The sequence below is a fragment of the Saccostrea cucullata genome, unplaced genomic scaffold (genome assembly GCF_032062105.1).
Source record: "Saccostrea cucullata isolate Sc308-1 unplaced genomic scaffold, CSIRO_AGI_Scuc_v1 ctg316, whole genome shotgun sequence".
Lineage (NCBI taxonomy): Eukaryota > Metazoa > Mollusca > Bivalvia > Ostreida > Ostreidae > Saccostrea > Saccostrea cuccullata.
The window spans coordinates 44,931-60,221 of NW_026923710.1; the positions used below are offsets into that span (position 1 = coordinate 44,931).

Here is a 15,291-nt window from a genome sequence, read left to right on the forward strand (position 1 = left end):
GTAAGCATCTGAGTGTGTACAGTATATGGCCTAACAATTAGTGTGAAAAGCGTCAGTCAGTATTTGACTCAATGATAAATTGTATTTGCTGACAAAGTAATTGTATAGACCATAGAACTTACAAAATGATGACTTTAAACGAGGCTGCTGAGTATTCTTGCTTCATCAGCTTCATCTAACTTACCTTGTTTTAGAAATTGTTCATACGTGAAGCATGTTCTCCCGTATCGGATCAACTGAGAGATACAAACTCCGTATGCAGGTGATGAAGATACAATGTATATTACTGCATAAGTAAGGGAAGTTGACCATAAAGCTGGGTTGTTAGGTTACCATTAACGGCTTTTTCTTGTAAAATATCCGAATAGGAAACATATTTGTCAGACACTGTGGTATCTTTTTATTTCAAGATCACCGGTATATATCGTGTTGACATAATCTTGAATGGAAATAACTATCGTTGGAAATAACTATATTGTTTATTGATAATACGTCGTCGATGTAGAACTTAAGGTGTTCCCACCCTCACAATTTTAATGGTTCAAAGTACAAAAACTGCATTTACTTTCATTTGATATGTACTTTAAATTTTCCAAATATTGTAAAAAAAAAAATGTATAGATCACCATATCATTTAAGATGCGAAACATAAATAAATAAAAGTGTATGTCAACACAAAAAATCGCACATTTTTTGTAAACAGTATTATGAAAAATATGTAAAAACTGGTTAAAATGCATAATTCTTATGCTGAATGCTTCTTACTTATAAGATACTTTTGAATTGTGAATATCAGGGAAACTATTTTACATTAGAAGTACAATAAAGCAAATGCCTGAATGAAGAGACCATAGAAGGAGTTATTGCCCTTGTCAACATTTTTTAATGATTGAATAATTGATTAAATAAAGAAATTATGCATTTTTAAAATTCTTTAACTTAACAATATTTATCATTACACCTAATGTAAAGCATTCTTCCAAAAGATATTGTTCTATTAAGTATGAATTTAAATTAATTACAGTTTTTTGCAAAAACCTATGACATCACAGGAGGGTGGAATTACCTTAAGGTGGAATATCCCTCTGATAAGAGAGATAACTCTCTGCAGTCATTTATTCATGAAATTCGGTGAATTGTCATGTCAGAGTTTACAAATTTTATTTACAAGGACCATTTTATAGTCAACTTAATCAAACCTGTTCTATCGTACTGATGTTGATTTCTAGTTTCTATTGCTAGTACAGGGTGTTTCAACAAACATGTCCCGACTTTTGATGTCTATATTTTTGCACAATAATAAAATATTTATAAAATGATAACTGTATCTTAAAACCCATTCTCTTGCAATATCATTGTGATATAATCAATATAAAATTAAGTCAATACATTTTTAATTACATCTTCAAGAATTAGTTTGTGAGGGTTTTTTGTTCAGAAATGGATCTATGGATGTTTATAAACTAAACAATACTAACAGAAAATCTCCAAAATCATCAATATTAGTGCATAACATTTTGAAAAAAGTACTCATATGAAAGCCATCTTTCTAGTAAACAGACTTTTCATTACAAATGTCCAAATATATGTCATAAAGGACTTCAGAGACAAAATGAGGATGCTGACTGCTATATTGTGCCTTTTTAGAACCAATAAAAATGACGTTGAATTGAAAATTGCTGCAGATGTTCAAGCTTAAAAAATGCCTCTTTAAAAAATAATTGAATCAGAATTACTTCAACTTTCATATTGATAAAATTGTTTGGTTAAGTGGTTTTCATTTTTGCAAAAAAATTAATTCGTTAACACTGTCTAAATTTATATTGAAACCGCAAAGTCGGGACATGTTTGCTGAAACACCCTGTATATTTATTAATTATTTATAATAGTTTACCTAAAACATTTATACTCAGTTCCTTTAAACGGTGTAAATTGAGAAATTTCTATCTCTTAACGTATAAGTCATTTAATTGTACAGAAATTTCAGATGCTGAATTGTTTTTTAACATTTAATTAATATACGAGGGTTGTCCCAAAAAGTCGTAGACAGGGAACATAGTTTATTTTCTGCTTGCTAAATCAAATTTATCTTGTTTTCATAGCAAAGAGTAACATTCTATGATCATCTATTTTAAGTTTCATGACGATACCACATTTAATAAGAAAATAATGAAAAAATAAAGAAACCATGTAAGTGTACATCGGCGCACGAAAGAATGTGTAATTTACGTCTCTCATAACGTCATGGTCCCTTTTTCTGCAACACGAGGCTATTAACATCCATATGAATATTTTTTATAGTGAAAAACCACTCTTGACTAAGGAAATAATTTTAATTCACTACTTTCTGTTTTCTTAAGTAGATTCAAATTTTAGTCAAAACAAGCTAATTCAGAGAATTCGTGTCCCCCGCTTAGGGAAAAAAAGTCGGCTCCCCCTGACTGAATTTGTAGAATTATTTTAAAAATGTATACATGTATACTGAAGCAAATAAAATACATGTATGTCAATATGCATATAAAGATTTGATTGCTTATTCTTTATCATGTGTATAGAAGATTTTTTTATATGGAATGTTTATCACACTGTAATGATGATTTTATAACCTCATAAATTTTTCATTTCACATGCTGAATACTATCATTTAGTAAAAAAAAAAGTATTTAAAAAAAAAAAAAATAAATAAAAGGATCGACCGAGGTTCGATCCCGGGACATCTCACATTCGAAGCGAGAGACATAACCACTAGACCACGAAATCGCTTAACACGACGTGAAGTATATGCAGAACTGAAGTCACATACATGTATATATTCATGTTTTCATGTTCGGTATTCTCAAAATTTCACACAATCCATGGTGTTTGATTTATTTAGCCTTTATTAAACAGTTCTAATAGATGTAATAAGAACATAAAGTCCGCCGAGAACCTGTTTTATATGCAATAACTCTCCTCATGCCCCTGCGCTAAAAATAGCGACATGTAATACTATAAATACTAATAAAACAAACGGGGCGGGGCACTTTGAAAGGGGCGAGAGACGTCCTAGGGAGTTTTGGTATAAAATTACATTGCATAAGCTCAAAATCTTCTTGAAATATCGCCCGGAAATGATAGTATTACACACAGACAGAATGTATAAATTTACGACCTTGAACTTTGACCTTTTGACATCAAAATCAATAGGGGTCTTCATTAGGCCACAGGGAGTTGATATATAAAATTTCATTGCAATAGCTCAAATGGTTCGAGATAAATACACTGGACACTGAAAGTGTTTTAACAGACAGAATTTGCTTATTTATGACCTTGACCTTTGACCTTTTGACCTCAAAATCAATAGGGGTCTTCTTTAGTCCATAGGGAGTTGCTATGCTAAATTTCATTGCAAAAGCTCAAAGGGTTCTCGAGATATCGTGTGGAAACGAAAGCGTTACAGACAGACAGAAAGACGGACGGACGGACAAACCCAAATTAATATCCCCCACTTTTCAAGCGGGGGACAATTAAATTAGTTGAAAGATCACCTTGCATTTTAGACAGCAGAGAATGCACCTTGTTTGACGACGTTCATGGCCCAGAATGTTCCCCGCAAATGTCTGCGTTAAACGATCAGTACTCTACTTTACATACAATAATTATTTTTTTCGATATAGAGGAAAAACTATCTTTGAATCTCATACTATTAAAAAACAACTTTTCTTTTAAAATATAATGTGTAGTGTCCTTTCTGTACTCTTTTTCCCGTCTCTGATGAATATAAAGGATGCCAAACACAATTTATTACATTTCCGTACGCCGCGTACGCGTTCGACGACGTCATTTTCATCAATCTCAATTCGAACAACACTTTGAAAATCATGCCACCAGTCGTCTGTTTCTAATGCTATTTATATGAAAATTTGACATATTATTAAGATTTTGATTCTGGTTTCAGTGATTTAAATTTTAGTTCAATCTTTTACATAGTGCCAAAGAAATAAAAACAAATGTAAAAGTTATATGCGTAAATTATTCCAAATTTTGGTCGTGCGCCGACAGACCATATCGATCTTCATATAAATCGTCCCAATATAATTAATATGAAAGATACATATTTAAGAATTCACAATTTTAAAGAACATTGAATGTATTTTGTCTTTGCAAAATTTGATTAGTATTGGGTGCGTGTTAAAAAAGTTATTACCATTGTCTACGACGTTTTGGGACAACCCTCGTATTTCATTAAAAAATATTTTCAAGGGCGATAATGGAACGATAACTCTTGTTTATGGATGCGTGTTATTTTACATGCACATAAAACAAGTTGATATTCTGATTTAAAAAGCAACTCTTCAGTATGTTTTCTAATGGGAATTAGATAGGTATGGGAGTAAATTTTATTTTCATATATACCTCATATTTCTAATTTAATTGTGAGATAAAAAATAATTTATCTTTCTATTTACCATATCAAATTTTCTTCACATCATGATTTGACATATTATTCATTTCTGGAAAAGTAAGCAATGCTTCATACTTCAAACTATTTTCCATTTGAATTTAATGCTATAGTTGTTGCTGAAAATCAATCTTTGGGATTTTTCAAAAAAAAGTCGTGAAATTTGGAGCAGAGGGATATTGCCCCTTAATGTCGAATTCAAGGCCACAGCAAGTGTTTTCTTTTTCTAATGTATAAAATTTTGAATCGATTCTGCTTCATATGAATACAAAAATAAGTCTGCTTATAGAGGGGTACAATTGGTATCCATGGGAATTCCAACAGATTATTGGAAGTCCTGTTCCCCCCAAAACACATAAATGTGGTCAATGTGAACTCCAGAATTTTTTTTACTAACAACTTCAGATTACTTGTGTAACAATCAGAATGTTTCTTTAACAAAATAGTTTTACTAATGACCAATGACAAGATAAGTAAATTTACAAGTTCCATTTTTATTGAAAAAGCAGCAGCCAGTGATATCAAAAGGCCTGGATTTTCATTTATCATGGGCAATGGTTGTATAAAGAGTTAAGATCATTTTAAAGAGAATCATTTATTCCTTTTTCATATTTAATATGAAACATTCAACACACTACACAGATTTGAAAATATTTCCTTACAAACTGACATTTTCACAAAAGCACGCAATAGATGTTGTAGATCATTTACTGCCATCACTCTCATGAATGAGGACTCACGATATGGCGTAAGCGTGAAGCCTCAGTAACATTTTAGCCGTGAAAGGTTTCTTGAAACCTAAGAACTTTTATAAAATCAACATGGTTCTCCGTTTGGAAGAATTTTATAATGTTTACAATAAGTTTTTACATTCACAAAAATAACATCCAGAGCATAACCAACGGCATTGTTTTTGTCATTAGATAAGTGTGAATGCTCAACATAACCACCAACTTCTTTGAAAAATTTTCGGAGAGCCTTTAAATTTTCCATAGATTTATGCAGCACAACTTGCTTTCCGTCCCAGACACGGTACTCTATGGACCAAACATCTACAGTCATTTTGCCTGAAGAAAGTTCTTCTCTCATGGATTCTAAAATGACCATTTCTGCTCCTTCCACGTCTAGTGAATAAAAATCAATATGGTGGACATTGATTCTGTCCAAAACTTCTGCCATGCTGAAGCACGGCACCTCAACCTTTCTTGTGACATTGAATTGTTTTTTGTGATCAGAGTCCAAGTTCCCTTCTACTCCGCCTACACCGTCAGCTCGTACGAACGTAGCACGCTTCACTTTGTTAGATATGCATGCACACAGTCTCCAAGCATGGCGTTTGAGATCGTCGATATGTTTACAAAGTCCTGGATTGGCTTCAATTAATAGCCCGGTCCACCAGTGTTTTCGTTCTAACCATATTGTGTTTGACAAGTACAGACCATCGTTTGCACCAATGTCTACAAAGAATCCTAGAGATTTGGGGAAAATTTTGTAGACCGCTTCATCCTGTCCTGCTTGGGAGAACTTCCGGTCCGGGTTTGGATGGCGTCCTTGTTTGGGAGATGGAGGCAGGAGAAAATCGTCTAATTTGATGACAGGGTATGCATTTAAGTTAATAGTTACGCTAAAGTCATCTGGTTTTTGTTCATTGAGTTCCTCTGGTTCCTTTAGCAAAACATAAATCCAGAAGAGAAGCAAACTCGAAGCTGCTATTGCGGCAATGATGTATCGCTGTCTCTGCCTCACAATTATCGCCATGCTGGTTTATGCAAGCTGAAAATTTGAAAATAAACTTCACTTAAAAGTTGAAAGCATGCAATAAGTCATTATTTAATTGTACGATATCTTAAAGCAAACAACAGCAAACAGCAAAAAGTCAACTAGAAATAAAACCTTGAGATTAAAGTTAAGGATGTAGTATTTTCGTCATATGGTATTCAGTAGATCCTAGAGAAAAGAAATAAAAATATTACCTAACACATTGTGAGAATGTATAAATAAATGTATATTGTTGATCATTTACCTGTTTCGATCAGGGGATGATCGTCAGCCTTTGCTTTAAGGTCAGACGATATGTTCCTCGATCAAATATCTGTTTTGTAAATTTTTGACATGTTTGACAAACATTCAAAATTTTAATTACATTCTGATTTCTAAACCAGTGCCAGTTCATGATCGCTTTTCATAAACTGATACACTAAAATATCTAATTTTAGAAAAATTAAGTTTCCTCCCAAAAGGATTTATAAAAAACACTATCCTCTGCTACACAAGTGTCTGGTAAGGTACCTCAATTTTTTGTGAGTAAACATATTAAAGCAGCAATACCTCAATGACATTTTAACCTTTGGGGAAAAATATATATCATTGAGAAACGTATCATTTGTCCATCAAAGGAACAATCTTATCTTCTAAAAAGATAACTGAGCCAGTGCTATAATTATCATAAAATTCATGAAATATCTGAACCATTAGCTCAAGTTGCTGAATCAATGAGTTCATAGGATGACACCGTGGTGACCTTGAGTGCGCATTCTGTAGTTCACCGTATTTTCCATTTTGAGGCGAAAAAAAGAGCTCAGTAGAAAAAATGAGACAAAGTTTGAAACATTCCAGCATGGTACTGATTTGAAGCGTCATCTCGAAACAATTTAATTAAAATTATCATTTATTTCTGCATTCTCACAAAATTAAATATCCCTTACCGTTTCTCAAGCACATAAGAAAACATTTAAAAGAAGTGGAAGCGGAACATCTTATTTTAATTAGGTTGCTCATCGGGCCTTTCCGGCAAGCTTGCAAAACATGTCCGTTATTTCAAGCCTGCCGGAAAATATGTAGTTAAGAAAATATAGACATTCATCATAATTTTAGCACGTAACTTATCTCTTCAGTCTTGGTATTACACGACTTGTTATTGTGGCGTTGTGTACATTTATGTACTATTGTTAGGAGCTATCTGACAGACAAATCATTTTGAGACACATTAATGTGTGAAATTTATACTTATGTAAAACATATAAAGATAACGTACAGTATCGAAGCTCAAAAGTCCATAAAACAATACAAAATAGGAGCAGAGCTAACACGGACCTCCAACACGTCAGAGGTGGGATCAGGTGACATGGAGGAGTGAGCATCCCCTGCCGACCGGTCACACCCGCCACGTGCTCCTTTGTCATGATAGGAAAATAACGGAAAAATACATCGTCAATTCAGTGAGTAAATAATGGACTAACAATTAGTATGGAAAACGTAAGCCAGCACTTGACTCAATGATAAATTGTATTTGCTGAGATGGTTATTCTGTGAGCTTAAAAATATACAAAAGGGTATGACAAAATTTGTTGTGCTTGGTATGAAAACGCCTTGGAAAACATTTCTTGAAACTTGTGAAATAATTATTTTAAAAAATCAGTATAAATTACATTTTAATCCGTGGACAGTTTTTAAAGGTTGATATGCTTGTTAAAAGTAATGCTCAATAATATGAGAACATAAGCTGTGGGTGTGTGGAGGACCCATAATGCAATACTCTCAGAATGCTTGTTTTCTTTATTGTGCATGTAATAGTATTTTGTAAATTTATACATGTTGATAAAAACTTTGAATAACCAGAAAAAAAACACCGCTCTGAATATTAGTGATAGAGATGGTTGGTCGATGTTCAGTTAGCAGCTATGCGTAAATGTCACCATCGCTAGAAATATTGATGCAATCTAAATAGATGTACATAAATCTGAAAAGATGTATATATGTACCTGTTGTGCCATTTAAATATGGTTTTGTGATAATAATTGAATGAATGTTACCTTCTTTTTTTTTTTTTTTTTTTTTTTTTTTTTATTCAAGAAGTGACATGTTAGTCACATTCACACACACATTCACACTTCCCCTCTGAATTTAAACAAGAATGAAATATAAAATATATAAAATTCGAGAAATATTTAAAGTTGGTGTTTAAATAAGTGTTTATAACTCAAAAATATTTATCCATTCTGACCATAGATTATCAAAATTGTTCATTGTAAAATTTTTAATTGATATACATTTTTCTACTTTGTACTTAAGAGTTAAATGATGTAGCAGCCCAGTAATCATAGGTATTTTATTCTGCTTTAAACAAGAAAAGATATATTGCTTTGTATATAAAATAATGAAATTTATCACCCTATTATGATAAGAAAATGGCGTTTCACCTAAAATAATATTGCATATGTTAAATCCAACTCTTTTAGAAGTTTTTGTAAATATGTGCATGCTAAGATTGCTCCATAATGAAGAAATTTTTGTACAATTTAAAAATATATGTTGTATTGTTTCTATATCCTGTTTACAAAAGGTACAATGTTCATCAGATAAAATACTTATTTTCTTCAAATAATATTTCACTGGAAGGATTCTATGTAGGATTCTATACTGTAACCATTGAGCAGAAGTATCCATAGTTGTTCTGAAACAAACCTTAAAAACATCTTGAACACAAATACCAGATTCTAAAAGCATAGATAGTTCCTGGTTCCATCTAAATATTGATGTAGGAATGATGTTGTTACTATTCAAATTTCTATAAATAACTTTAGTGCACTTTTCATATACAATAATATTTTCAAAATAGAAAGGAATAACAGGGGTACATTCCCTCTTAACAGATGATTTATCTACAGACATTGTTTTTAAAAACCTGGATATAGCACAAATAATACTGTTATATTGCATGATGCAAACATTAGACAAATGAAATCTATTTCCAAAATCAGTTACATTTAAAAAATTTCCTTCATTGTCTAAAAAATCACAAACACTTTTAACCCCATTTACATACCAAGTCTTTACAAAAATTATTTTGTTTCCAATTTTTATATTGGGATTGTACCACACAGGTAAGTTTAGAAACTTAGTTTTCATATATGAATTGTTGTTGAGTGCTTTCATGAAATATAACCATGAATTAAACACATCTTTCCAAAAAATGTTGTTATTTTTTACAATAAAGCAAGACACATACTCTTCGCCAAAATCAAAAGCTTTATGCAATATGTCTTTACCATTAATTGCCAAAAAAATATCTAACCATGGTTGATTACTTTTTGTTAATCTTTTAATCCAGGAGCATTTAAGAGATGTAATAAAGTTATTTATATCCAACATTTTTAATCCTCCTTGTAAAAAATCCTGAGTAATAACTTTCCTTTTAATTTTATCACATTTTGATTTCCATATAAACTCAAAGACTTCTCTGTTCAATAATGATAGAGTTTCTTTACTTGGATTTGGCAAAGATATAAAAAGATGGTTAAGTTTTGGTAAAACTAATGTTTTAAGAACTGTAACTCTGCCAATAGGAGTAAGAACCCTTCTTTTCCATTGCTGAATTAATGCTTTGATCTTTGGTATTTGAACATTGTAGTTTAAATCAATAATTTTATCTAGTTCTACTGAAAAATTAATTCCAAGTAAATTGAAAGTTGTACAACCCCATTCAAGTTTCCAACGAGAATGATGGAAAACTTGATTAGAGAATTTTTTTGAACCTATCCAAACAATTTTAGTTTTTGAGCTGTTAATTTTAAGTCCTGTAAACTTTGAGAAAAAATCAATTGTATCTAATGCTGCAAAAAGTGATTTAGGCGAACCGTCAAGGGCAAGCCAGGTATCATCTGCATATTGGGATATTTTATGTTCTGTTTTGTTAATAACAATTCCTTTAATACTTTGATTTTGTTTTATCATAATTGCAAGAATTTCTGCACAAAGAAGAAACAGATAAGGTGCCAAGGGATCTCCCTGACGACATCCTCTTTGGATATAAAACTGTTCGGATAAAAATCCACATTGAAGCACCGACGCACAAAATTTTGTATTTAGAATTTTTACCCATTCAATAATGTTTTTACCAAACCCAAAAAATTCTAATACTTTATACACAAAGGTCCAGGATATTGAATCAAAAGCTTTTTCGAAGTCTATAAGTACAAGCAATCCCGGTATATTTCTAGATTCAGTGTAATCCATAAGATCATAAAGAAATCTGGTATTTTCACCTATATATCTTCCTTTTAAAAATCCAAGTTGAGTATTTGATATGATACTGTCCAGGGTGGATCTTATTCTATGACTAATACAACCTGATAAAAGTTTATGAAACACATTTAAAAGTGTGATAGGTCTCCAGTTTTTCAAAAATTCTCTTGGCTTATCACCTTTTGGTAAGCATGTAATTAACCCTAATCTTTGAGAAATGGGAAGTTCTTTCCTCTGAAATATGTCATTTATGGCAAGTACTATAAAATGTTTTAAATCTGACCAAAAAAATTTAAAAAATTCTGCGGTAAAGCCATCACTTCCGGGTGACTTATTGTTTTTCGTGTTTTTTAACACCTCTAAGACTTCACTTTCCAAAATTTTTCCATCAAGTGTATTTGCAATATGGTTTTCAAGTTTTGGAACCTCAGTAACTGTTATAATTTCTGCAAGATCTATGTCGAGAAGTTCTGCATCTACAGAAGTATAGAGAGATTTGTAATACATCCTGATTTTATTTAAAATTTCTGACTGATTGTAAATAGTTTCATTTTCCTCTGTTTTAATCTTTTTGATAATCTTATTCAAATAATTACGGGATTCTAATTTACAAAAATATTGAGATGGTTTTTCTCCATATTCAACCCATCTGGCTCGAGATCTTATGATGTGACCTTGTAACTTTTCTTTTCTTAAATTCTCAAGATCTGTTTTTTTCTCCTCTATTAAATTTAGATTTAATGTTCCGATATTCTCTGCCTCTAATTTTTCTATTTGTGCAATTAACAAGGCTTCTTCTTTATTTTTTTCTTTCTTTCTATATGATGAATATGAAATAGTAATGCCTCTAATCTCCATTAGAAGGACTTCAAAAAATGTACTATTATCCATATTTTCTATAAGCACATTATTCTTTTCGTATTTGTTTCTAACAGATTTTATTGTTTCTTTCACTTTGGTAACGTATGTTTTGTCTACAAGTAAAGAGTTATTAAATTTCCAGACACGTTTCCCTTTCTTAAAGGTATTGAATTTTATATCGAGAACCACTGATGAGTGGTCAGATCTGTACCCTGGTTTAATTACTAAATTTTCAACCAAGTTGCACATATTTTCAGAAATTAAAATATAATCTAATCGTCCTTGTTTTATTGGATTTTTCTTTCGCCATGTAAATATTTTTAAATTTGGATTCAAAACCCTAAAGTAGTCTATTATTTGTAAGTCATTCATAATTTCTAAAAGTTTTTCTCTTGCCTTTGGATTGTTAATGTTACAATAGTTTTCTGTATCTATTGAAGGGTCAAGAGCCAGATTAAAATCACCACATAAAATAAAGTAATCATTCTAAATAGATGTACATAAATCTGAAAAGATGTATATATGTACCTGTTGTGCCATTTAAATATGGTTTTGTGATAATAATTGAATGAATGTTACCTTCTTATTTTGGGTTAAGGAAGGTAAAGAAGAAATGAACTCGATTATACTTCGCTCATTCAAAACTTATTTCTAAAATCATAAAAAATACTTAAACTTTTACATCTATCAAGAACATGTTCGAGTGGCTTTTCTTTCTTCTCTGGATTTTTTTAAAAATCTAAAACAACTAACACGACCTTCTCTCTTTCTACAAATTTTCGTCGATCTAGAATCTAGAATGTTAGCGTTACATTTCCTAGTTTCTATAGACCATATGTCAGCATGGAATTCCATAGTTTCTACATATATTATTAGCCATAAATATATGTCAGCATGGAATTCCATAGCTTATACAGATTATCAGAATATGTCAGCATGGTATTCCTTATTTCTACAGATCGTCAGCTATGAAGAATATGTCATCAAGGTATTCCTTAGTTTCTACAGATTATCAGAACATGTCAACACGGTATTCCTCATAGTTTCTACATATAATTAGCAATAAAAAAAACATGTCAGCATGGTATTTCCTACATCTACAGTTTAGCAGCTATATAGAATTTGTCATCAGTGTAGTCGTGAGTTTCTACAGATTACCAGCTATATAAAATTTGTCAGCATGGTATTCCCTATTTTAGTATTTATACAAATTATCAAAAAATCTCAGTTTGGTATTCCTTAGTTTCTACAGATTATCATATATGTCAGCATGGTCAAATTACCTCAGATTGGTATTCCATAGGTTTTACAGATTATCAGAAAATCTTAGCTTGTTATACCATTTTTTCTACAGATAATCAGAATTTGCAACCATGGCATTCCCTATTTCTACATATTGTCAGTTACATAGAATATATCAGCATGGTATTCCCTTGTTTCTAAATATTATTAGCTATAAAAAATATGTCAGCATCACAGGCACTTGGGGTATGGACACCCCCCCTTTCCATTTTTTTTTAATTTTTTAAATCTGGGTTCGAGTCACCTTTTTCCTATTATTCTATTCTAATATGCACTATATGTTATCAATAATGTAACCCAAGTGCCTGTGGTCAGCATAGTATTCTTTAGTGTCTGCAGATTGTCAGCTATATAGAATATGTCAGCATGGTATTCCAAAGATTTTACAGATTATCAAAATATGTCAGCATGCTATTCCCTATTTCTACAGATTGTCAGATATGTGGAATATGTCATCAAGGTATTCCTTTTTTTCTACAGATTATCATCTATATAGAATACTTGCATGTCAATATGGCATTCCTTATTTCTGTATGCATATTATCAGAATATGTTAGCATGGTCTACTGATAATCAGATATATACAATATGTCAGCATGGTTTAGCATAGTTTGTTAGAATATGTCAGCATGGCATTCCTAAATACAGTTGTCAAAATTTAAAATATCTCAGCTTGCTATTTCTTACTTTCTACTTATGATTAGATATGTCAGCATTGTATTCCCTATTTCTACAGATTGTATAATATGTTATCAATGTATGCCTTAGTTTTCTCAAATTTTAAGCTATATAGAAGATGTCAGCATGGCATTCTCTACAGATTATCAGCTATACTGCATTTGTCAGCATGGTATTCCCGATTTCTACAGATTATCAGCTATATGTACTGGTATCATATGTCAACATGGTATTCCTTAGTTTCTATCAGTTATATAGATTAATATATCAGCATGGAATCCCCTATTCTACAGATTATCAGCTGATTATCAGCTATATAGAATATGTCAGCATGGTATTCCCTAGTTTCTACAGATTATTTGCAACCAAACTGCATTCTATATTTCTACGATTTTCTAAATATGTACACAATTATCAACAACATATATATAGTATACAAATTTATGTGAAATACTGCTATTTTGAATAGCTTGTAGTTAAACTATTGTATAAACAATGTAGCCAAATAAAAAGTTTGTCCTGGACCCAGATACGTCCCTGACACTGACAACTATATATATCTGTATATAGCACGTGTAAGCATGGTATTTTCTAAATATATATCCTCTCTATATATAGAATATATAACCAAGATAGTATCTACACCTGCAGTAAACATCCCACGTTGCCTACCTATGCTCTTGATGTTCGTTGCCACGTGTTTCGACACTTACATCCTCTCTTCTATTTCAAAATACATGTTTATTTTCATCACAAACCAACTTTACCGGGTAGACATACGAAGCTCATTAAGGACGAGTTTATTGTGGAAAATAGGTGAAGAGAGGATAGAAATTCATTGTAGTATAAACCAGATCGATTGGCTCTCTTTTGCAAATTAAGGCCTGTACTTCCCCACATTTAAATTGACTATTCGGATACGGATAGTGAGCACGCAAACAAGCAACGCCATGTCCGATCAATCTACGCCGATCTTTTTCTTACCTACATGTATATTGTATGATTCGCCATGGGCATGATTAATATGAAATCATTGATATAATTATGTACATTTTTTGTGTTTAGTTACTATATATTAAATAATGTGTAGAACAACACAGAACGATGAATAGGTGCAAGAGGTGTTTAAAAGAGACTCGGATTCTTTGTTCAGGTAACATAAGCAGAACAACGATGTGGACGGATTTTGCGAGCCCTATTCATATACCGACTGTGGAATTAACTTTTTAAATACCATTATGCAGGCCGATTTTTTTTTACATCTGTGTAAAATGTTTTGAATATTTTAAAAGCGATTTTTCCAAACATAAGATGGTAAAAAAAAAATTGATACAGTTATATGTATTTTTTATTTCACATCCCAAGATAAAAATCATATACATGATTTGACTTGTCGCACTCGCCTTGGGTTTTAGATTTGTAACTTACCTTGACGAAGGCGAGATCTGATGAGCTTATTTTATGCGACTTCTTCAGAAATCAGCAGCAGCATGCATATCATTTCAGTTTATGTTCATATAGATAACTTGTTGACGTTTGATAATGTAAGCGAAAAATAATATACACTTATCCACTGGGTGTGAGTGGGATAGCTCTTTTATCAAACCCGCGACAGAGAACTACCGGGGTATTCCGAGGGCTTGCCCGAGGGGAATAGTCTCTGTCAAGGGTTTGATAAAAGAGCTATCCCACTCACACCTAGTGGATAAGCGTTTTATTATACTGATGTATAATATAATTTCTGAGGTTTGAATTTTTTAGGAGTAAGATAATACTGCAAGAATAATCTGAAAACCTGATGACGTCACAATGCTACTGAAGTCATTATGACATCATCAGTCGATAGATTTATTGCTGGAAATCAAAATTGGAGGCAAAAATTGCATGAAAATTTTCCGAGGGTGGATAGCAAAAACTATACCCCGGGGTATAGCTTTGCTATGCGTGAACTATAAAAGATAGCTATTTTACCTTCTGAACTTTAT

The 15,291-nt window shown here is 31.8% G+C and overlaps 1 protein-coding gene across 1 annotated transcript in view; it reads right to left on the bottom strand.

Moving 5' to 3' along the window:
- Positions 1–4,919: 4,919 nt before the first annotated feature.
- Positions 4,920–15,291, bottom strand: part of LOC134264737 (uncharacterized) — a 29,474-nt gene continuing 19,102 nt past the window's right edge. The window contains exon 4 of the mRNA XM_062747005.1: positions 4,920–6,024. Within this exon, the coding sequence (XP_062602989.1) occupies positions 5,258–6,024 (767 nt within the window). The 3' untranslated portion in view covers positions 4,920–5,257. The remainder of the gene's footprint in view (positions 6,025–15,291) is intronic.